At 41.9% G+C, this 25,333-nt stretch overlaps 2 protein-coding genes across 2 annotated transcripts; one reads left to right on the top strand and one right to left on the bottom strand.

Moving 5' to 3' along the window:
* The first annotated feature begins 109 nt into the window (after positions 1-109).
* trappc12 (trafficking protein particle complex subunit 12) lies at positions 110-18,502 on the top strand. The gene is made up of 12 exons (XM_053845093.1): positions 110-145; positions 616-1,849; positions 2,149-2,265; positions 8,036-8,149; positions 8,736-8,874; positions 11,715-11,827; positions 12,090-12,162; positions 14,050-14,123; positions 15,799-15,897; positions 16,085-16,188; positions 17,128-17,215; positions 17,471-18,502. Exons 2-12 carry the CDS (start codon positions 623-625, stop codon positions 17,711-17,713), a joined length of 2,391 nt encoding a protein of 796 aa, XP_053701068.1. The 5' UTR covers positions 110-145; positions 616-622; the 3' UTR covers positions 17,714-18,502.
* Positions 18,059-21,483, bottom strand: adi1 (acireductone dioxygenase 1). The gene is made up of 4 exons (XM_053845095.1): positions 21,317-21,483; positions 20,620-20,739; positions 20,374-20,553; positions 18,059-19,454 (listed from the first exon to the last, which is right to left on the bottom strand). The coding sequence occupies exons 1-4, from the start codon at positions 21,437-21,439 to the stop codon at positions 19,338-19,340; spliced, it is 540 nt and encodes a 179-aa protein (XP_053701070.1). The 5' UTR covers positions 21,440-21,483; the 3' UTR covers positions 18,059-19,337.
* Positions 21,484-25,333: the final 3,850 nt, after the last annotated feature.

Raw genomic sequence — 25,333 nt, 5'->3', positions numbered from 1 at the left:
AGTATGTCTTACGCTTAAAAACATTCGTAGAATCTATAGAGAATAGAAAAAGGAAGCGTTGGCACAAATTATGTCTACTCTGGCTTGCCCTACTTGCGTACGTTGCGCATGCGTATTAGGCTTGTATCTGTCAGTCTGCAAAGAGGTAAGAAAAATACATTATCTTGTTTTCTAAATAGTATGGCTTTGTTTTTACATGAACGAAGGTACTCGCCGATGGCTTGTTGAATGTGGCAAATGAATGTTGTTCGATTGACTTGCGCCATTTTGGCAGACTTACTAAAGACGTCTTATACTATATAGCTAAGCTAACTTTAGCATATGGATGAAATGACAACAAGCTGTACTCCGAATGATGCATATATTTGAACACATTCACGGACTGTTAACGATAACATTGACACTGAAATACAGGTTAATCCACTCAAACGTCAAGTCCCAGCTTCAATTCTGTTAAATCAGCATGTGTCCTAAGGTTTGTCATATGCTCGTTATGGAAATACATGGCATGTATGAACTCGAATATATAAACTTGCGTAGCTCCAAACACCGTTAAACATTCTCTATGACATTGGTGCCATGCAATCTCTCAACTACTGTTACTTATGATTACAGTTATAACATGGAAAGCGGGGAGGCTCCAGCCCAAAGGCCAGTCACACTGGATATCACAGTAGAAGATGGATCAGTCGAAGCTCCATCTGGTCCTCCAGAACCAGCTATCAATCCTCCTGTTGTTAACATCCTTCCACAGGAAGACAGCATTGACTTGGGTGGAGAATTTGCTACACCCCCAGAGGACAGCAGCGCGACACCTTCAGAAAGCTTACTGGACAAACTCAATGACCAAATGATGGAAAGTGTCTTGATCTCCGACTCACCTAACAACAGTGAAGAAGATGATATGGGCCCTACCGACTCGTTTTTGGATGGTTACGAGGAGAACGCGCCAATTGAGAATCAGAGTGACTCAGAAGTTGCACAGAATATTAAAGAAAACACAGATTTAGCGGGTGATCAGAAGCTAGATCCAAATGCAGAGCAGGAAATAGTGAAGAGTGATGGACAAGAGCTGGAAAGAGTGTTATCCCTGGGTGACCTACCAACTAGTCCTGAATGTGAAAAACCTGCATCCGTGACAGGGAACGAGCCCAAGGGTGAGCCTGTGCCAGTGTGCACAATATTTAGCCAGGGAAACCAGCCTAAATCTTTGGTGCCTGACGGCTTCCTGCCCACACTCATCAAGTCCCCTAGTTTTAACACTGGAAACACAGCTTTAAGTGATGGCACTGTGACCCCTAGTAAAACGGTGACTCCACTTGTTTGCCAACCAAGCCCAAGTCTCAGCAAGTTCTTTTCAGATAATGGACAAGTAAATCCGGCCTCTGACTTCTTCGACTCCTTTACAGCCCCTTCGTCATTTATTTCAGTGTCCAACCCTAATGCTGATATTCCACCTGTTCCAAGTCCTAACGCTAAAACTAGCACTTCACCGTTGTCTACTCCTGGAGGAACTCTCGACTGTGGAACACCCTCCATAACCTCAGTATTTGGTCCACCGGTGTCTGAACCTTCTCAACAAGAAGTCCTGTCTAAAGCTAAACCCACGACCCCAGTTGCTGCCTCACAACCTCAGCTTTTCAACCAACTCCAAGCTGTGTTTTCTGGCAGTGATGATGCATTTTCAACAGCGCTCAGCATGAGTGAAGTGGACAAGCGGCACGATGCCTGGCTGCCCTCTGAAGAAACCAGGAAAGTGTTGATATCAGTGGCAACCCAACAGTACAGTCCTGTGTATGTTGAGAGCAGCAGACTTACAATGCCAGGACTCAAGTTTGACAACCTGCAGGTATGTGCACGTTTATTAATATAAAGTAAGCTTTCAATAATATAAACATTTTTAGCCCAAAATATTCTAAATATTCCCCAAAACATTTGAAGCCACTTCTTCTGGTTAAGTTTGATAGTTGATGTTTCTTTTAATTTTTTACCCAACTGTCCCATTCATTTCTACTGAATTTACTTACTGACATATATCTTTGTTTTATCTTTTTGTGCAACATGTATTAGTATACAACTTTAGGTTTATTATTACCTGTTGAAAACAGAACTATATGCTTATGTTTAATTGCATGCTCTTTACTGCAGGGTGATGCTGTCAAAGACTTACTGCTCCGATTCTTGGGAGAGCAAGCAGCTGCAAAGCGCCAAGTTCTCACCGCAAGCTTTGTGGATCAATCTTTCTCTGGCCTCAAACAACTCATCGTAAGTAGCTTGAATGTCATAGAGTGTTATCAAAATGCACAGCTTCAAATAAGACCCTGAATAGAGATACAGCTGAATAAACATGCAGATTTCTGTGCCGTAAATGAGGCTGTCCTTGAGCAAAATTACATGTATATCTATGCAAATGTTTACAACCCTGATAGTAGTGTGTAGTGATTATGACAAAATATTATGAAGAAGACAGCCACTGTTCCTCACCTGCTTCTCGATGTTGGTGAAAGTAAAGGTGGTTGCTATTAAATGCACCAAATGTGGTTGACAGTGTTGTACGGATGTGAGCAGTTTTCTTTCTTGTGGTGCACTCTGTTGGTCAGCTAAACTTTCTTCTGAGTTCCTGGCCTTCATCTCTAACTTAGCTAGGGCTGTCAGATTGACTGCTGGATAACATATTTATGTCTTAAAATCTGAGAGCTAATTATTGCCTTGCATATAGTAATAACACCAGCATACATAGAAGGCAGAGGCCTTCAACTCATCTGACTCTTTGACCCAGTCCAATCAGTTCTGATAACCTCGACTGGCTCTGATAGTTTGCCATCTTCTTCCTGTTAATAACTTCCCTCTGGTGGTCTAGTCAAAAAATAGAAGTGCAATGAATTTTCTACGCAGCTGCTGTCCATCTCGCTGCCTTCCCTCCATCGTAATTTCTGACCCACAGATGAACTTGAGAGACACTTGTTATTTAAAGTGTATGCGCAGCAGCAGCGGCAGACAGTGCGATGAAGGTGAATGAGAAAGGTGGGGATCTGCTCACCTCACAAGTTCTCCTCTCCTGCTGCGCACATGTATTATGCATGGCACTGTTGTGCATGTTTTAAGGGGCTTTGAGACTGGACTATATATGCCCTGGATGCGTGTGCAGGAACTCTGGTTTCTGACTGCCAGATGGTGTGGGTGGCCCCTTGGAGCAAAAGGCAACAAAAAAGAGAGACTGTAAGCTAAAAGTAGCATGGGGCAACAACAGAGATGTCAAGAAATGATAAAGACCAAAAGAAAAGTGCTCTGTGAGCAACACATTTTGAGGGAACTAATTCAGCCTTGCGTCGCAATTTGTAAAGTTTCTTCACAATGAATTTGTGTTTGAAATTTATTGACATTGATTTTCTGTTATTATTTTCAATTTGTGGCCATATTTAAAAATTATTACTTCATTTATTTCATGTCACTTTAAAGTTAAAAGGTTGGCAAACTTTACAAACCAGTTTATTTTCCATGGTGATAACATGACTTCAGCTGAGACCATCACACATAAAAGAGCTTTACGTTACTATAATGGCATCATCACGATTCTGAAAAGAAAATCCTCCTTTTAGTTTCCATCCTTTCATCAAGAACTGCAAAGTTCAGGATGGGAGTATTTATGCTGACAGAGATTCAGTGACCTACTCTTGGACACTGATATTTTCATGATCGCTGGAGCATGGCGCTTGGTCTTAGGGCTTCCAGTTGAACAACCTGCTCATCACCTGTTGTGTAGCAAGAAAATGAAATCATGCTGTTGAATTCAAGAGCCATAGTTTGGTCCTGATCTGAGCTTTTCTTTTCCGTTAAAAAAAAAAAATGTGATAGTAGTCTTTCTCTCACATTTTAGACGATTTACAAGCCAGAATATTATCAAATTTGAGATATCACAGACACAGCAAACATATATTGTTTAATTGTATTTATTTTGTAAATGACTGCTAAACAGGGTTTGCTATTCAATAGTGTTTAAAGAGTTCCAGTTGAAGCCAATTCAAGTATTGAAGGTGGATATTTAATGCACTGTGTGGTCTCAAATGTGTATTGATGAATATTTTATGAGACATAAATACATACTGATATATTTTGGCAGAACTAATCATTTTACACCACACTGCAACAATAGTATCTGTATTGTGTGATAAAAGTGTCATGGACACTGTTATTGTCGCATATATAAACGTAGAACCGGACTTGTGGCTTGCTGGGTGTGTTTCCACATTCATCAAAGCAGAACTTTGTTGTGTAAACAGTCTATTACAGCATTTTTCTTAGGCAGGAAATGATGAATTAAAAAACAAAATGCCAGCCTTGAGGTCAACTGGTCAGTTTGCTTTGTTTAGTTGAGCCTCCCTTTATCCTCATTGTCTTTCCTTGTCTTGTTCGTGACCTCTGCTTCCCTGTGTCCCCGTTGTGGTGTGGTCAGCAGTGAGCAAGTCTTTGGCTCAGCACCACCCTAGGCTGGCCTCATCTGTCTCTCTGATTAGCAGTCACCTCTTCTCTCCTTGTCTTCCACCCCCCCTTCTCTTTTTATTTTATGCCTCCATACAGCCTACCTGAGGGTCTAACTTCACTTTTCTCACACTATGTGGTCATCTGGGCCAATGGCCAATGTCTGTGGGTAGAAGACCCACCTTGGCGGGGTGAAACTGACACTTCTCTGTAATCACTGCCTGAACCAAGCTGCTGCTTCACACTCTTCTATCACTGCTGTAACCTTTACCTAACATTGCTGTCAGAGGAACCGTCAGCATCACAGGCGAGACAGGTTGTGTAATGCGCCCTCAGCTTTTATTCAGGTCTGAGCAGCTGATGCTTTTTCTTTGTCCTATGTCACCAATAAATTCAAGCCAGGAAGTCCCAACAATCTCAGATAGTGTGTGTTCCAACATGTGTGAGGTGTGGCCTGCTGATTTTTCTGCAATATCTTGACACCTGATCCACTTCTTCTTCGAATTCTTACTCTCTGTTTAAGGTTTTTTAAATGGCTTTTCACTCAGAGTACATTAAATTCTTGAAGGGTTTTTTTTATTATTTTTTTTTTTAAGGTTTGGTGAGCACCTAGTGGGAGAGGAGGCAGAAGTGAAGGCAGTTTAATTGTTTTCTTCATCTTACAGCTGCAAAGGTAGTCTGCCTTTTCCAACTGAGCCCGTCTTGCACATCCTCTCTTGTCACACCTCTTCATCTATTTTCTGCGACCTCAGTGGTTGTCTTCCTCCTCTCTTTTATTTTTCTACTAGTGCCTCCATTTAAATATTTCATATTGGGTAATTATTATTCTAGCATTAGACAAGACCAGCAATCTGCCTCCTCCAGCAACAGTGGTAAGAAAAAGCCCACTAGGTGTCACTGAAGATGTTTCATTTTTGGTAGTATCTGCGTGAAAACATATCATATGGCAATATATTGTACAGTGCAAATTCATATTCTTCCTGAGTTGGCAGTAAAACATGGCTTAAGTAGTTAGTTTTCAAGTTAAATCTACAGTATGTATGTAACAGCATTCGACTTCAATTTGTATTGGCTTAATGTGCCCTTTATATTTTGAGAACTAGCATGTGTTTTGGTGTTGGTTGTGTCGTGTTTTTGGCGTTCGTGTTGTGGCCCCACCATACACAAATCCTGTAAGCCATCGTAACGGCAATTATTTTCAGTAGAAAAGAAAATTCCGACACTTCTGAACGTACCATCTGCACTATACCCGAGAGAGAAAAAGAACGGAAGAAAAGCAGCGAAAGCAAGCCGGAGCTATGACGTGTGTGTGGAAGAAACATATTCCTCAGTTATTTCAGACTGACCAGCTCTCGCAGGTAGCGCAAGTAGCTTGATCTCCGGTGGCCTGAAAGGGACCAAAAGTATTTCTCACTTATAAAAAAAGTTATATTTCACTTAAAACGTGAATAAGCCTGTGTGGCAAATGCTTTTATAGTAGCCTAATCTAACATACTCAAAACAAGCTGATGCCCTTGGTAGTGGTGGTGAATTTGATTCATACTGCTCTTCTGTGCCGCGATATGAATATTGTTTCTTACTGATCAGATCACTCCTTTGGTACAAACCTGCCTCTTTGTCTACAGTACTCAACCTGAAAACTACTGGTAAGAAGAACAAAGGCAGTCTAATGTATACGAGAAAAAGCCATCCCTGTCTATCCATTGTGCATCTTAAAGAGTTATTTCAGAACCTCTACATTTCTACCATTGTCTGTAGCCCCTTCAGAAGAGAAAACAGAAACAAGGGTTATTTCATTCTTTGATGCCTGAACTACTAGGATGATCCAATAACAAGGCAGTCACTCAGCAGGTGATGTTACCCGCAGGTGCATCCCTTAGAACTCAGTTGGTGCTCCTCGGGGAGTGTTACATGGAGTTCTCTGTCAAGCCAGAAGCTGCAGCAACATTTTCAACTCATGTGTTGCCAGTTTGTGACCAAACGTCTCCATGGCTCTGTTAACAGCTTCTGATAGCCGAGACAACATGGCTTTCTTGTTGAGTACCTATTTTTTTCTGTTGTCCAAGTGCAGGTAGTGGACCTCTGATCAAATTCGTTCTGGGAAATATTTCCTAAATCATCCTCAACTGACTCACAACTAGATTTTTGTTTTGTTTTCCGTGGAGTAATTAAACTTGGTTTGGAATGATGAGTTAACCAAAGCTGGGCGGTGAAACTTCTTCTCCGTGTGATTTGCCTGCAGGCTATTGATCCTTTCAGAAGGAAGTAGGCGTTTTCATCAAAGGAATAACACGCTGAACTTTGGATCATTTAAAATAATTATAAAGTTTGACCCCTTTTAATCTCCTAACCAAAGTAAATTGCAATATTTATTTGTATGTGGGTGCTCATGTACACTACTGCCCTTTAAGATTTGCCGACTGTATATGACATAGTTCTCCTACGTTTACTTATGGGGATACAAATGGCTTCCACAGCAAAGTTTTAATTTGAGATTGGGCTTTTATTTGTCTAATTCTTTGGGAAAATACATTGTAAAGTGTTATCTGATTCTTGTCGTGCCTCGAAGCCCACAGCTTCTTCACCCACTTCTGCAACCCACCAGTTCTCCATTATCTTTCCAAGAGTTCCCTCGCTTGACCAACTGGAACAAACTTTGACTCGTGCCCATCCAAGTTCCCGAAGTTGTATCCCATTAATTCTTTTTAAAGTTATATGTTGTTTTTTTTGTCAATCTCCTCTGTGGAAAACTACACTTGCACTCCTCCTACCATGTATTCTTGGTTCACACAGACCTTAAGAAACACACACACACACATTGACTTTTCCTTCGCCCCGTGGCTAGGCAGCAGTGTACTGTAACTTACTGTAGCTTTGTGTGTATGTGTCTGTGTGTGTATGAGTGACTGCAGCTGCTTTTGGCCATTCTTGCTGCCTTCTCGTTTTCAGCTTCATTTCCCGCCCTAATGAAGATTCAGAGACAGCGCAGCAAACTGGCACAGGGCAAGAGGAGAGGGAGGGATGAGAGAGGGAGCCCTTGAGGTGGAAGCGATGATCGTGGGGGAGACAAAGTGGCTCAGAAGACAGCTACCCTAAAGGGAGAATGTAAGAAAAGTGGAGGTGCAGGAACTGGCAACAACAAGAGGGACAGTGGGATTTAGGAATATAAAGGGGAGAGGGCAACGGTGATGAACACTGGTGAAAGCATATACACTCAAGTTTTGTATTTCAATTTGAGGATGAAGATGGAACAGCAGACATTGTAATGCATGTCGTGAGGATGACTCCACAACTAACCTGTGCCCCTTGCTTCATCTGCTGTGCCAAACAATGCTGATCCAATTTTTTTCCCATTATTATTTCAGATAATTCAAATGTATGTGTCGAATTATAATTTCATCATACCACTTTCGACAGAAGACTTTGTTTTTACTCATTCACTTAGTTTCTCTTGGTGTATTTTGTACAGAGGTGAAATTCTGTGTCGGATTCTTTTCATTCCTGCAGGCTTGTTGCGTGATCAGATCAAACGTTGTGCCTCTCTTCTCACCTGCAGAGCAGTAAGAATTGGCGAGCTGCGGTGGATCTGACGGGCCGTCTCCTGACAGCACACGGGCAGGGATATGGAAAAGCCGGACAACCAACCTCCCACACCACTGACTCACTGCAGGTGAGATGCCAGAACAGGTCTCGGTGCCGCCCAGTCTACTTGCCTTAAGGCCACTTATGCTCTTTGGAGGACTTTAGATTTCACTATTTAGGAAGACAAATTGATGGAAAAATTGGTCGTGGTTGGACTGTTCTTTTTTTCCCCACCAACAGTAAGTCAGAAATATTTAAATAAACGGCTATATTCTATAACTATTCCATAAGTTTGCATCCTATTAATTGCCTAATACACATTTCTCTGCACGGTTCTAAACTTCATAGCATAAAGTTGTACTTCATCTTAATGTGTTTGGTGGGATTTAGTCTTTAATGCTGTGCTATGAACTGTAGGCATGAGGTCAATAAAAGCATCACCTGATCCCAAAGCAATATAAGTCAGAACAATATAACTGACTGTTGGGATGCAATGTTTACCACCCACCTCTCCACCCACCGGGTGCAGGTGTGGTGTGGAAACGTCATGGACTGCAAGACTCTTAGGTGCGAGGAGTTTATCTTGAATGGAAATGAATAGCTGTGTAAAAAAAACAACCTGTGCATCGCTTTTTTTTTTTTTTTCATGATTAATGTGTGTGTGTCTCTTCCAGCTTTGGTTTGTGCGTCTAGCACTCCTCACCAAGTTGAGCCTCTTCCAAAATGCTGAGCTTGAGTTTGAGCCATTTGGAAATCTGGACCAACCTGATCTCTTTTATGAATACTATCCTGCTATTTATCCAGGGAGGCGAGGTAGGTGCACGCACACGCAACTGCTCTGTTAAAAAATGAACTACTAGTTTGTGGCTTTTCCTTGAAGCTTCAAACATTTAATAGGGAACAGGTCTATTTGCTTGGCCTCAGTCCAGGTAGCAGATTTAGTGTCTCTGTTCTGTAAATAAACTACAATTATTCTTCTGTTTCTTTGAGATCCATGATCACTGGTTTTGTAAAAGCAAAGCCGAGCCACAATTTCTGAGCTCTGTATTGTGTCGCAAATTGAATCTCAATCTCATGAAACTTTCTAATTACAAGATGAATGTCTTCAAGTGTAAGTGTCTGCCGCCCATCGATCTGCTCTGCGAAGGGCAAACTTCAAGATGCAGCTACAATAAGCAAGAGTTGAATACTGTCTGTTTTCGCTGAATAGCAACTCTTTACTGGGAGTTTTGAATGTGTCTTTGAAAAGACTTTTCTTTTAACCCGTGTTTCTGTTGAGCATACACGATAGCAGTGGTAGTGCCTCATTAAATATTCAAAGTAAAGTTTTTACCAGGAGCTTGATATGAGACTATCTGTGAAAAACTCTCCTTGTCTACAGCCGTTCTTTGGTTTTGTTTTCCCTCTTTCTTTACCATGCATGAATAGCTCTCTAATGTATTCCCATTACTTTGTATCTGCTTCGCCCCTCGGGCTTCCGCAGCCAAGGCAGGAGCCACACACCAAGCACACATATATACAAAGCTGCACCACACATCCCTCTAAAGAGACGACCAATTGAATTTTTTTTCCCCTGCTCAATATTAAATGCTCTGTGGCTTTGCTAGATGCTTGAAGACAATCTGGCACACGTTTGAAAGTCTGGCATCACACGTGTATTTTCCCTCTTCCATTCCTGGGTTGACTGTCAGGATTACTTTATTTAGGAACCTTCAAATACAGTTCTGGCCAGTTCCATTGCCCCGTCGCTGTGCTTTCATGAGAACTCTGGACTTTTTTTGCTGTCAAATTTAGAGTATATTTTTATAATATTTGCGCCAGCATTTGACTTTTGAGCCAAGCAACAATTTAGAAATAACTATTTTAGGCAATTTTTGAAGATATGTTTTGCAAGCGTTTATAAGGCTTCACAGAAGATGTTATGAATGCTTATTAGGGTATTGGTCCGATACCGATACTGGGCTTGAGTACTCATACTCAAAGAATGGCCACCGGTACCACAAAACCGATGATTTGAATGTCAGTTTATGACAAATGTGTGTTAAGTAACTTACTACACTTCAAAGTAACTTTATGTGTAATGGCGTCAGTACTCTGTATCGGTGTCGGTGAGTACTCAAATGCAAGTACTGGTACTCGATGCATTTTGGAAAAAAATGGTATTGATGCATCCTTAATGTTTATAATCATGTAAAAAAACTAGTAACAATAATTTTTATCATTATGTGCCACATAATTTCACAATATCCAGTGTGGTTACGTTATGGAAAGCGCTAAGTGTGGCCCCAGGGCCTGCATTGGTGTGTTTATTTATGTGGCCCCTGTCAGAGTGACACCACAAAAGAAAGACATTTTAAAATTTCCCCACACAAAGTGGCTTTATATTTTGTATTTACATGTTCCAACTATAATTATATTTGCTAATGTATTCTCCAAAATAAAAAAAATATATCTCCCAATATTTATGATTAATATTGTCAATCTTTAGTGAAATTAAATTAAACTTCGTGATTTCTCATGATATAAAATTAAACACATCACAATACAAAGTGTGGCCTCTTGAGGAATTAAAGTCCCCCCCTTGGGTTATATAAATATCTCAGCCAATGCCGCGTGGTAGGGAGGGCCAGGCTGCTCTCTCTCTTCCAGAAAGTTCCTTCAACCACTGTGGGAGTGCTGATGTGTTTCCAGGCCTGCTGAGAGAGATAGTCTTGGCAGCGTGTCCTGCGTCTGCCCTAGGTCCTCCTCTCAGTTGGGGAGTCGGGAAGTCTCTGCTGGACAGCACCCTGTGGAGTGCTTGCTGCATCTTGTCCTTTTGGTCACTTACCAAATGGAAGAGAGGCTTGCCTTTTGGCTCAGCTCTTTCATCCATGACTGATTCAGATTCCTCATGTCTGAGGAGGCTGCTGTGTCCTGATGCCAACTGCTAAACCGTCCTGATCCAAATAGAGTCAATGATTAGCTAGAAAGCCAGTGCCGATGAAAAGTTGAAAAGCAGTTCTTCATTGATATAGTTAATGCAACTTGATCCCCAAAAAGAGGACGAGATTTAAGAAGAAAAAAAAATCCAGCCTGAAGATGATGCTGTCTGGTCAGCCAGAGGATAAAACAGACGGACAAGGACAATCAGGCGAGACAGAACAGTGTTTTACTGTGCTGCTGTCAGGAATTGGAGCCGGATAGAAAATCAAGATTGAAAGTTTGTCGACAAGGTGAGGTTCTGATTCGATGGCAATATCAAAGAGACTCTGATCAAAGCCCGGGGACTCACCTGAATATAAGATTTTCCTGCGAAATCTGCGCTCCCATTTGTGTTTGTGTGCGTGTGAGACAAGTGTGAATGATGTAGCGAGGCAGTGTGAGACAGAGGGAAGAGTGATGGAGCTGTGCAGCACACGCAGGGAGAGATGAGATGGTTTAATAAGCAGCCATACGTAGCTCAATGCCATCTGTAGGTTCCTGCCTCCAGGGCTGTGTGCAGCCTGTGTGTGGGTGGATGGGTTTATATTCTCATCTCGCACTCTCTGTCTTTACTTCTCTCTCCACCTCCCTTCTTTTTCCCTCCCTCTCTCCTGCTATGTCCTCACACCACCTTCTCCCCCCCTCTTTTTCCCCCCCCTCACTCATGTTTTGCTCTCCCGTTTCCCTCCCAGGCTCCATGGTGCCATTCTCCATGCGGCTGCTGCATGCAGAACTTCCTCAGTACCTGGCCAAGCCTCAGGAGGCTCTGGACCGCCTGCACAACCTGAAAACTGTCTGCCACACTGTGAGCCTCACACTGCAGCCTCTGGATGGGCAGAGAGATAATCACAGTCTGTTGTATTTGCACACAAAATGCACGCACGCACAGAAAAGCGCATTATCCATACAAATCCTTAAACCCACCTGTGTAAACAACCAAATATGGTTGGGTTTACCAGTTATTGAATATGCTGATGCTACTTTACACAGAGAAAAAGCTCGCCCCTCGATATCTATGCGGTGAACTAGCATCCCTCTGAAATTCTCTCTGTCGTCTCCTTCAACAGATTCTAGAAAATCTTGAGAAAGGCTTGGCAGAAGACGGCAGCATGATCACACTGACCCCAGAAAATAGGCAAGGTGAGTACTGAGCGCTGCAGTTGAATTTATGGACTCATTTTTGCAGTATTCTGACATTATTATTTAAACAGCTGTGAAAGCTGCGAGTTAACCCGTTGGACCTATTGGTTCTGAACCACTGCTATGACTCTTGCTATGTAATCTGCACATTAGCAGGAATGAGATTTATTTATTTATTTGTTTTTACTGGAAAAATTAAAAGCTTGATTTTACCATTTCACTTGTTTGAAAACTACCTGAATTGTTATATTTTTGTGTCACAAGCATCACACTTACTGAATGTAATAACCAAGAAACATTATGTTATAAACATGCATATGTGTAAATGGTGTAAATTTTGCTTTATTATTACACTTCGGTGCTTTAATCTTTACTCCAACTTCCATCGTTGTTTATTTATTCTTATTCAATTTAAAAGCCATTTAAAATAAAGTATTTTAGTATTTTAGTTTTAAGGTAGCATACAAATATTATGGGTCAAGGATAACAATGATGCATATAGTTTTTTGGATTGTTTACTTACATTTGGTTTTTCAAGTACAATTTATTGCAGGGGTTCCAGTATCACCCTTAAATGACAAGAACTAGAACTGTACTCAACAAGAACTCTGATAAGAACCTTATTCATTTTTCATATATTTAAGGAAAAATATCTGCAGTTTACAACTGAGATATGAAACAATATAGCAGTTAAATGGGGTAATCAGTGCCTACATCCGTCGGTAGTTAGCAGATAAAAAGCTTGATTTTTGATTTGTCCCAGCAAAAGTTGAACTTGACTCACTGAAAATGGCTCCATGACCCACCTCTGGGTCACCAGTCGAGGGTCACCGATGTTCAATACTCGTGCTGCAGTCTGTGGTGTATGTTGATGAGTTTAACTGTGTGGAAAATATATTTTTTTATAAGGAGGATTACAGTACACTTGTGGCACTTAGATCCAGGTCAAGCAATTTGTTATTAATGTTTAATTTTTCACAATATTTTTCCCTCTAACCAAGTTTTGTGTTGATGGATTTTCGCATGTGGGACCAACAAAAAGCAAGCCAGACATTCTTCAGGTTTCTAAGTTTAAACTGCTACATTTCTAAATCAAAACAAACATGGCAGACACTGGCTGGTTGATGCGTACTTGGCCCCGTGTGCCCAGTCCCTCAGTGACACAAACACACAAACGTGGAGCTCGAAATGCATTTATCACCTCACTTCTTTGATACTCGCGCTGAATATCAATTGGTCCTACTGGCCCTTCACGCAAAGTGGATCGATACAGATCAATCCAATCTACTCGCATGTGCCGTGCAAAGAGTGAGGCGCCTCCATTTGTAATTCACCGGTTTAAGGGTGCTGCATCACCGACCAATAATTGCTCCTCTCTTGCAGCTCTACTGTACGTCTCTGTGTGCAACCGTTATCCGCAAAAAAAGCGTTTTTAAAGCAATAAAAAAAAGACAACTGGATGTTGAAATCATCTAAATGCGTGCAGTAGGTGTCCCAGGAAGGTGATTTAATGTGTGAGGATTGAGCGCTCCACTTCTAAACGCAGTGTAATAGCTCTGCCCTATGTTTCTCCTCGCGCTGCCCACACAGACTGTCAAGTCAATAACGCAGGGCCTTGCCTTCACTTATCAGACCCCAACTGAGTGATTAGCGCTTCTCTCCAACACACACTCAGGCAGCCTCAGACACATAGGTGAGCCGCACTGAATAATAAGAGGTCTCCATGAGAGCCCCTCCACTGGGTTCACTGTCTGAAGAGAGAAGTGCCGCAGTGTCTTCACCACCACCTTCATATCAATGAGGGAGCAAAGAACAGACATGAGGACTCGAGGACAGTGTAATGTTGGTGCAGCCCTAAAATGTAAATACATGACGTTGTGTTTTTAGAGTCCCTCAAACTGTGGCGAGCACGTCTCAGCAGGGTGATGTACTCCATGGCCAACTGTCTGCTGCTGGTGAAGGTATGTGCATTTGTGCCGTCGCTGTGTTTGTGTGTGTCACACAGAGATCTCTAATGGCAGACTGGTGGTGATTTCACAGTGAAATCCCTTCAGACTGACCACTAATTGGATTTTTTTTTTTTTTTGGTCGGTGTGAGTGGAGGAACAAGAGGTTGCTAGTGTATGTTGAGCAGAGCCACAGCACCATCTAGTGCTTCGACCTTAAAATGGCTATAGAATGGTAATTAAAGACCAAACAAATACAAAAAACACCCTCAAATTCAAGGCTTGAAATATTGAATGCCATATGAGTGTTTGAAAGTCACAATTATTTTACTGTCCATGAGGTGACAGGGGTTGGAGCTGAACCCATGTTGAGGTGAGGCCATACTTTGGACTGCTGGATTCAAACTAGCATCTAAAATGTGATTGTTTTGGACTGTAATTATTTCAATTATATTTACTTGGTGGTTACCTGGTGTAGTGTAGCTATTATGAATATGAATCCATTGTATTATATATATATATATATATATATATATATATATATATATATATATATATATATATATATATATATATATATATATATATTTTTATTTCATACAATGGATTCATATTCATAATATATATGTGTCAATAAATAAACTATAAAGACAACACCATGAATTACAGTTGCTTTAAGATTCAGACTCATAGTAAGGAGGTCAGAACAATCGCTCCATGTGTTATAGATAAAGAGAGTATGTTTGAAAAAAGTAAAAGTAATTAAATAAATGTATTATTATTATACTATTTATTGATTCTAAAAATTGTATTTATTCTATTTATTTAAACTATGTATTCTACTCACTCTGTATTTGATTCTAAAATGTGGAGAACTAAGCAAGTATACAGTTAAAAATCTATATCCAATATTATCTAATATATAGAAATATCTTTCAAAAATATGAAAGAAAATAAGGCTATGTGTATTAAAAAACGTGTTTTTTTTAAAAGAAAAATATTATGATTAACCCACAACTCTAAATATTATTTAAAAATATGAATAACTCAAGTATGTTTTTAAATAATAATTAAAAAAAATATCAAAATAGATATATAAAAAATGGGTCACTAAAATGCTGGTTTGATAGTTAAAGGGTTAAGAACTGTTTTTACTTCAAGTGATCTAATAGAACTCATAAATTCATTGTCAAGTTGTATCCACTAAATGAACATGAAATAATAGCTCGCTTCAGGCGGTATTGTCTACTTGCCCATGTATCTACACTGCATCTAAAAATTCTTGATGCGACTGAGAAGAATACTTAACATAAGTAGGTGGTATAAGATCTCATACAGTGTAAATGGACCGATTTACTGTACAGAGCACTTGTTTCACAGGTACAGTTCTCTTGCTGTACTCTAACTTAGTATGCAGACTCCAGCATGTGCACACTCGGACTGCCTGACCTCTCTGCCTGGCCCTGCTCAGCAGTCCAGTCACTGTGAGCAGTGTGTAGCGGAGCGTAGTGGAGGTGGGCAGAGGGTCACGCCGCCTGGCTAATACTCCATATGTTTGATTAATGCCCTTCCTCTACACACCTCTTCTGCCCACTGCAACGTCTCAACTTGCGGCTGTTTTTAATGCTTCAAATTTTTATAATGGCCTCCACTTTCCTCAATTGCTGTTCTACTATTTTGGTCCCCTCAGGACTACATCCTAGCTGTGGAGACGTATCACTCCATCATCCAGTACGAGACGCAGCAGAAGGTCCAGCTGCTGAGTGGGATTGGACGCATCTTTCTGCAGGTCAGTAAAAACTGACTTGTTTGTTGGTTAGATTTCACCTTTTCCGCTCTTCATGAGTATTTATGAACAAGTGGCTCATGGAGTATTAGCTGCATAAAAGCTAGATTTTACATTGGTTAGCAGCTGAAGCACAATTATTTTGTCCAAAACATTTTCCATGGCTTTAACTCGACCTCATTCTTGGCAGATTGGAGATGTTAAAACTGCAGAGAAGTATTTCCAGGAAGTGGAAGAAGCCTGCAAGATGGAAGGCAGTCAGCTCAGCCACACCTTGTGTGTCCTCATGAACAGGTAATTTGAATTGATTCCAATGATGCTTGTGGAGAAACGTGAAAGTCTGCTGCACATTTCACTCAGAGGAAGCAGCAAAAATGTAATGAGGAAACTGATACATTTGTGTTACATGAAGCACCATCGATGTTCTGGAATTCACTGACCTTTCTTAAAAATATCATTAACCCATCATTGCTGCACCTTTGATGCGACGGCAACGGGCCACCGCACAGAACAAACTTAGATCTTTGTGTATTTAACGTTTGAACTGACTCAAAAAATTGACTTGGGTATTTAGGCACAGTACTCTCTGCTCTCACTGTCACTATACTGTCAGTGTTAGTGCTACCTCTGTGTGTTTGGTAACCTGGATGTAACTCCAGTTCAATGAGTTGTCACTCATATGTTGTTTGCTTATTATTTTTGACTGAATATTGACGTATTAAAGGAATGCTAACCCGATGTATTTCCTGGGTCACTTGTGTTGTGGTCAAAACATGACACTGGTTGAGTCTGGTACCGGAGCATACATAGACCAACTGAGTTGAGACCAGGCTGAATACTACGGAAGAGGATTTTAGGGCCAGTGAAGAAAAAAAAAAAAAAGGAAAATGAGAATGAAGTGAGAATTCCCACATTACAGTCAGAATTTTTTTTTCACTGGCCCTAATCCACTTACATAGAATACAGAAGCATTAGTCTGTACATATTTATTTGTTACTGTAAAAGAAAGTAAGGTTGTTTTCAAAATAAATCAAGAACTGAATTTCTGGTGTCGGTGTCAGTTGGCCTCGACTACAACACTATGGGCCACCGTGTGAAGCTGACTCTTACAAAGTGGTAATCTTAAGCGCTGCTCACATGACAGCCTTGTGATTCACATATTTTAGAAACTGTTTCAGGCTCTGAGAACACTAGTGTTTCAACTCACTGTGTGTTTGTGTCTGCATTCCTCAGAGCCTTTGTCTACCTCAGTCAGAACAACTACGCAGAAGCGCATGCATCTTTCGCAGATGTTTTGAAACTGGACCCAAAAAACCCTGTGGTAAGACGTCAAGACTTTCACACTACAGAAATAAAGAAGGAAGTCAATGGCATTATTTAGTGATGGAGGAGTGAAATATTTGGTTTGGAAGAGTGCTGAACTTCCTTTGGTCTCATGTTTAAGAAACATTTGACCAAACTTGAGCTGGAACTCAGTAAAACACATCATCTCCGTCCACTCTGCTGTAGGTTGATCTCCTCCCGTGGACCGTGTTCAGGTTTGTGATGACCCTGGCTTTCTGTTGTTTTTCTCCAGGCTAACAACAACGCAGCTGTGTGTCTGCTCTACCTGGGCAGACTCAAGGAGTCCCTGGGTCAGCTGGAGGGCCTGGTCCAGCAGGATCCAGCTCTCTACCTCCACGAAAGCGTGCTGTTCAACCTGACCACCATGTACGAGTTGGAGTCGTCACGCAGCATGCAAAAGAAACAGGCGCTGCTGGAGGCCGTCGCCTGCAGAGAGGGCGATAGCTTCAACACGCAGTGTCTCAAACTGGTCTGACGTGGAGGGTAGGACTGAGAAACACAAGCCAATTCTCCTGTGGAACTGGAAGCAACTGAACATCCTCTTCAAGCAGTCGTCCGCCTGACTTATGTAAGACTCATCCCTACATCTACTTCATGACTCTGGCGAGGTGTGCTGTTTTGAATTTGCTCTGAAAAATGTCTTCGGCTGCAGCATGTGATGCGTTCAAAGTGCAGGTTCAACACACTCGGCCATGACTCGTATCATCATGATGTTCATAATGACAGGAAAATTTGCATTCACAAAAAGGTTTACACAGCATTAGTGTGCAATTTTAACTGCAGATCCCAGAAAAACATGAACAATTCACTAGTTCTCTGAAGTTGTCACAAAACTTTAGGGATATTTTGGCATTAGAATACACACTTCATTTCTCTGCTTCAGGCGAAAGCTGCTTTGACAACTTTCCAGATCGCATGAGTGAAACACTGAGTTCTATATTTTAACCATGATTTGAATAGTTTGGCCAAGTAACCCAAAGACAGACATCAGCTCTTTCTGACCTGAAGAGTTATGGATGAAAAAACATTCCAGCTGATCGTTGAAGACTTTTAATGGGCATTATGATTATGGTATCGAGGGTTATTAGCCTCCCACTTCCAGAACCACTTGATTTCAAAGGTTCATTGCTATGTTCACATGATCGTTCGCAAAATGTACATATTAAATTCTGTCATTTTTATTTGAAATCAAATCTTGATATATTTTATCTGTCGTGTTGGCTCTTTAACTTTTGCTGTTCTCTGTTGTATTTATTGATGAATTAAAGACATTTCTACAATACTATCTCAGGACTGTGTTGTGCTTCTCTCTTCAGTTCTTCACTTGATATTGGTTCATATTTATCATCTTCTCTCCGCCTGCTTGAACACCAGCTATATTTTTCAGCTATAGTTTACTTCCTACAGTAATTTCAAAGTTGTCTTTTCCATTGCAGATGTTGATGCAAGTCATCTTTGCTCTGCTACTTGTCCCCAAAAGAAGCCAAAATGTAAACAGTATTATTAACTATTTGTCTAGACAGAATCCAATGTACTATATATAGGTTTCTTCGGGGGCAATTTTATTAGTACATTTTAGGTTAGTCGAAAGACAATAATAATAGTCATAACTGTCTCTCAGGCAGAAACTCATATTTCATTGAATTTCCAGCTATCTCAGCGAGTGACATACATTACTTTTTATTTTATTTTTATTAAGGCTCCATAAAATGACTTGGCAATCTGCCTGAGGGAACTAGTCATGAGTCATGCTCAGCATTATAACTTTTGTAGGATGGTTTTAGCCAGTTATGAAACATATTAGAAATATTTTTATTTTAAATCAAAGTTTCAGATTACAGGGATAAATCTAAGTACAATAAAATGCATAACTCAGCCTAAATTGATATTGTTTTGATGTAGGTGCTCTGGCTGGAATCATCAGTTATAAAGTGAAATAAGTCAAATGAACACAGTTACATAAAAGATAGATCATGCTTTACCATGTCTAGGTAATTGTCTTAAGTGATTGGTGATTTGTTGTCGATAAATGTCATCACAGCCAGAAAGCATGAATTAAATTGATCTTATTCTGGGCTTAAAATCCAGCCTGCAGTTCCTCATGAAACCTGCAGGGACGCCAGATATTTCTGGCGGCTTGCGAATTCATCTGCAGGCCGGTTGTACGCTGTCCACACTGGCTCACCGACAAACAGCCTCATTGCTTTTGTGTAGTTCTGTGAAGACACATGAAAGATGAAAGTTAAGAACTTAATATTGGATACAACTTTTATTAATTTAAAGATACAGTGGTACCTCAGTTCTCGACAACAATCCGTTCCAGACGGACGTTCGAGAAGCGATTTGTTTGAAATCTGAATCGACTTTTCCCATTACAATGAATGGAAAAAGAAGGTTACAAGCCTTAAAACAGGCTTTTGTAGGAGTGAATGTAGAGTGTCTGCTGCAGGTGCGCTGTTCCTCTATGTGTGTGGCCGCTGCATGTGGGAGGGGTTGCCGAGTGAGTGACGTCTCTCCAGAAGTGAAGAGGTGCCCGGTGCGTGTCCAGCTCTGAATGTGCGCTTCTGTGCAGTTTGGCTGTGACAAAGTCATAAACCAAGTCACGCTCTGTCCCAGACTCGCCTCATCCCTGTCCCAGCTCCAGCCCACAACAGGACATCAAACCCTGGAGTGAGCCTCGGAGGTGTAGAGAGCGAGCACCTCCCCTGTGACACTCTACCACGGTCCAGTGTGGAGACAGGAAAGGTTTTACACCTCAATATGAAGAAAAAACAGTCAGTAAATGTAGCTAACGGGACACGTCTGCATACAGAGGCTGCGTTATACACAATGACAAAGCGCGTCGTGGGTCAGCTGATCGGTCTGCACATGTTATGATTTTTCCACCTTTTTTCAGGGGCGTTCGAGTTTTGTATTTTTGTTCGAAATCCGAAGCAAATCTCTAAATTTTTGTTCGAACTCCGATTTGTTCCAATTCTGGGATGTTCGAAAACCAAGGTACCACTGTATTTCTAATTCTGTTACTGGTTTTATTCATGTCATCTGATTTAACTTCTAAACAATAATGTTATGTGGAAAGGATTCATCATCTGGGCATTAAGTCAAGTCGTGCACTACTCAGAGTTTGATACGAACCGTCTCATCAAGGCTGAATCTGTGATAGATGCCAGCAGGCAGAGTGATCAAGTCCCCCTTGCTCATTGAAATCCTGATCCAACGGTCCTCCTTGTCTCGGACATCGAAGTAAGCTCGTCCGTCCAGGATGTATCGGATCTCATCATCCAGGTGGAGGTGCTCCTCGAAGAACATTTTCAGCTGTGGGAAAGACATTTCTTAACTATCAAGATTCAGACAACTGCTGACAGACAACAGGGAGAACACCTTCTCCTCATAATTCGGCAGCTTGTCCTTGTGAATGGTGATGATGTCAAAGTAAGAGTAGCCACGCTCCTCGCGGAGCTGCTTCAACTTCGGGTCCGTTTCATAAATATCTGCATCTAACTGAAAAAAATAAGCAGAAGAGGGAAAAAACAGATTGACAGATATGAATTTTGCACAGCAATAACAACAATAATTATAAAAAATAATCGACAGCGCTCAAAGAACTGTCCTCCAATCTACAAAATGATAAAGAAAAATACACTTCTGGTCGTCTTGTGAAGATTCCAAGGAGACTTGATACACAAACACCAAACAATCAGTAGTCTTAGTGTGCAAGATGCTAACAAGTAATACACATTAATAAGTAGCTTATTAATATTATGCACTCTCTACTGAGTGTTTCCTGAAGCTAAGAAATATTAATGGCCAGATTTCCAATTTAATATACTATAATATGACATACAAATTGAATCAAGAATTTCTGCAAGCAATGTATGTTTTTAAGTAGAGGCAACTCTTAAGCTACTTAAGTTTTTTGCAACAAAAGAATCGTGTGCAGACCATCGCAAAACAGACGATGACTTTAACGTCTGTGACTTCGTTGTTTATAACGATCGGTTTTAGCAGTAACTAACACGCAAAAGTTCGGATCAGACAAGAAAAATACAACGACGCCAAACATTGACGCGTCACCTACTTTCCAGTGGAAGACACCCAGTTTTTCTAACTCCGCCAGGGACACCGGCTGGTTCGGGTCCAGCTTGTGAGGCTTCCTTTGGTCCTCATCGGAACCATCCATGAACCAAGCCTCAATCTCCATGGCTTGTTGTGGGTGTCTTTTCTCTTCTTCTTCGAGTAGTTTCAGTCATTCGAAAGCGTGTTGCTGCCCCCTGCAGGAGGAATAGAAAAATGCTACCTTCCGTAAACTTCATTTCTTTACAGAAAAACTCTTCTCAGCCAATAAGGTAGGTGTTATCATACGTTTTATTCGGAGCACAGCTCGCAGTTATAGTCGCCGGAGCATGTAGTTTACTTTCTTGTATCTGGCTGACGCAGCTATAATATGTGAGAGCAGCAATATGCAAAGTCAGCAGCTGCCAGTCAACGTTGGCTCCAGAATGGCGTGCTAGCTATGAGGTATTTTCAGGACTTGTTGTCACCAGCTAAATGGTATTTTCGTTGTATATGCGGGTGATTCGAGTGAGCTCCGGTAGCGGGAGGATAATGAGCTCTCTGGGGAGAAGTCCCTACCTGTCACTATTCCCTTGTCAACTTGTACTTTGTCTTATTTACCTCAAAAATAGCTTCGCATTTCCCTTGCATCTCTCCCCTCCTCCTTCCCTCATTGTCTGTGCGAGAGAAGCGGGGGAGAGAGGGGTGATGTGCGATGGGAAATAACAACATCACCGTCTCTGCCTTATATTACTGTTCGTAAAATATCGAGTTTTATACCGTCGGAAAGCCAGTCAGCTCTTGTACATGTTTGAGACTTAACAGCCATTACATCAGTGCTGCCGCTTCCGAGCAAAATGGTCACCGGTTCGAGCACTCTGGTTTCCTCCCATCGCTCAAGCATCATGCCGGATCAGTCACAATTTATGAAACTGTAGCTGGGACAAGTCAATGCCAAATATAAACCGTTAATTCCCGTCGATATGATTCATTTTTAACCACAAGATGGCAGCCACGCATCATTTATATTCGGCCTCGTTAGTGCTGCGTGCACTTGTATTAATATCCTTCTTAATTTGTTTCTGGTTTAATGGAAATATATATTCACCACCACTATTTATTAATAAAAACAACGCATGATCATGACTGATTCATCGAGAAGGGCTTAACCAATGAAATGTTTGCTTAAATCGTCTCAAAACACACCTGAAAATAGACAATAAAATAAAATGTAGTTGAGTTCTTTTTCATTTTAAATTAGAACTAAGGATTACACATAAAAAAAACTGCACTAACCTTGTTCTTTGACACATCCTCCTCCTCCACACTTTAAGAGCAGGAGTGTCGTGATGTTGTTATCAGTCTGGTGGAATGAATGACATCACACCAATAGCCATATTGAGGTGGCACAATTCAGTGAATTACCAGTTGAGTTTGGTCCCACCGTGCGACCGAACAGCAGCTGAAGCTATTTTGGGCACAGACTGCAAACCTCGATCACTGAAGCCGACTATCAAGACAGTCTTTAGGAGCCTGTCTAGAAGTTTGACTCAGTTGGCTTTAATATCTGTAATGTCAAGCAGGTTTAGGTAGAAGTTAGTGGTACTAATTCCATCTTTTCATTTTCCATGTTTTATGCCGGGTCGAGGGGGCAGCAGTGAGAGCAGGGACAGCTTCATACTACAGGTGGTTTCTGTCCAGAGTGTGATCAGGCGACATCAGTTCACCATCATGTGAGTACTGCAACACAGTGAGTCTGTTGACACCTCAACAGAGGCCAAAGCCCCGGACAGATGGTCTCTGACCAGTTCGATGCATGTCTGTGATGAGCTTGTTTGGTTTCCAATGACTTCTCCTCATACTGTTAAAATGTTTCAAATCTCTGTGAAAATGACGGGTCTAGATGACCTACCAAATGAAGTACCAAGTCAGATGGACTTTTGGTGGCATGACTTGGTGTCTGTGCCACCGGCTGTGCCATCAACTTCCAAACACCCCCCCCAAAAAAACTTTATTTTCAAAGATTACAGGATGCATTTGACTAGTTGAATAATCCTTTCAGCTCCAGCTTGAATGGCACCATGATGAGAAACAACAAATAAACAAATATAGTTACTATCGTTCCTGTTCCCAAGAGAGCCAGGATCACAGGACTGAATGACTACAGACTGGTGGCACTGACGTCTGTGGTCATGAAGTCCTTTGAGCGCCTGGTTCTCTCTCACCTGAAATCTATCACTGCTTCTCACCTGGACTCATTGCAGTTTGCCTACAGAGCCAACAGATCTGTGGACGATGCAGTGAACCAGGCCCTTCACTCCCCAGGAACCTATGTCAGGATCCTGTTTGTGGACTTCAGCTCGGTCTTTAACACAATTCTTCCAACTCTGCTTGAAGACAAGCTTCGCCAGCTCGATGTGCCTGACTCCCTCTGCAGATGGATGACAGACTTCCTGACCAGCCGGAGTCAGCGTGTGTAGCTGGGGACGACCGTCTCCGACACTCGGACCCTCAACATCGGGTCTCCTCAGGGCTGTGTTCTCTCTCCATGGCTCTTCTTTCTGTACAGTACCTGCTGCACCTTCAGCCACCAGTCCGTGAAGCTGATCAAGTCTGCGGATGACACCACCATCATGGGGCTCATCTCAGATGGAGATGAGTCGGCTTACAGGAGGGAGGTGGAGCGGCTGGTGTCCTGGTGCAGCCACAACAATCTGGAGCACAACGCCCAGAAGACAGTGGAGATGGTCATAGACTTCAGGAGAGTAACAGTCCCCTCTCATGTTGGCTGGTTCACTCATTCCTATTGTAGACTCCTCCTGCTTCCTAGGAACCACCACCATGAGACGTCATATGGGAGCCAACCATCAGGTCCCTCATCAGGAAGGCCCAGCAGAGAATGTTCTTCCTGAGGCAGCTACGAAAACTACGACTGCCGACGAAGTTGCTGGTGGAGTTCTACACGGCCATCATCCAGTCCATCCTCAGCTCCTCTATCACTGTCTGGTACAACAGCGCCACCTCCAGGGACAAGAGCAGACTGCAGCGCATCGTACGTTCTGCTGAGAAGGTGATCGGTTGCAGCCTGCCACCTCTTAAGGACCTGTATGTCTCCAGGACCCAGAGACGTGCAGGTCGGATCAGAGCCGACCCTTCTCATCCTGGACATGGACTGGTTGTTCCTCTTCCCTCTGGCAGGAGGCTACGGTCCATCCAGACCAGAACCTCCCGTCAGACTGGAGTACCCCTACTGGGAGGCATCCTAAAAACATCTAACTCTTGCTGTGAAGGATACAGTCTGGTTTAAATTTGTCTTGGATGACTGACTTCTTTATAGCAAAGGGAGGCTCCTGCCACCCAGCGGGGAAAACTAATTTTGGTCGTGTGTATCTTGTTTTTTTTGTCACTACCTCAAGATAGGGTAAATCAAGAGCTTTCCCTTTTAGCTCAGCTCTTTCAGTCCTCATCATTGAAGACGCTGGACAGATTTTATTAATATTATTTTATTTTACTCATTCAAAGATGGAAAACAAGCTGACAGCCCTTCTGTTTCTATCAGGCGGTGTATCCCCAGCGTGTGAGGGCAGTTTTGGTCAGCTCCATCAGCCGGTCTGTCTGGCTAGGCATGAACTCTACAACTATGAATCATCGTCGGCGCTTACAGTAGGTTCCAAGGGCAGCAGCCCTTCTGATCCCTCGGCGTTGGATTGACCACCGTAGTAAAACCCTCGGAGGGGTCATTCCTTGATCATCCCGGGTTTTATTGTCGTGTTGTGCTTTGATGCGCCTCTTGTTTGTTTCCTGACCCAGATCACACCACGGCGGAGCTGCCAGACGCTTGTGTACGACTCATAATGACAAAGATCAAAAGGAAGAATCCTGCTCGCGCTCTTTGATCAACTATACTTTTTGCTAATCGCGAGACAGTTTTACCAGTCATAGATCCCCGAGGCTGGAAATTTTGGAATTAGAGCATTAGCTTATGATCTCACCCTCAATTCCCTGCTCTGTTTCAGAGGAATCATTTCAACAAGGAGCCAAT

This window comes from Synchiropus splendidus, chromosome 16 (assembly GCF_027744825.2).
Source record: "Synchiropus splendidus isolate RoL2022-P1 chromosome 16, RoL_Sspl_1.0, whole genome shotgun sequence".
Classification (NCBI taxonomy): Eukaryota; Metazoa; Chordata; class Actinopteri; order Syngnathiformes; family Callionymidae; genus Synchiropus; species Synchiropus splendidus.
This window is presented reverse-complemented; position numbering and strand designations above follow the sequence as displayed.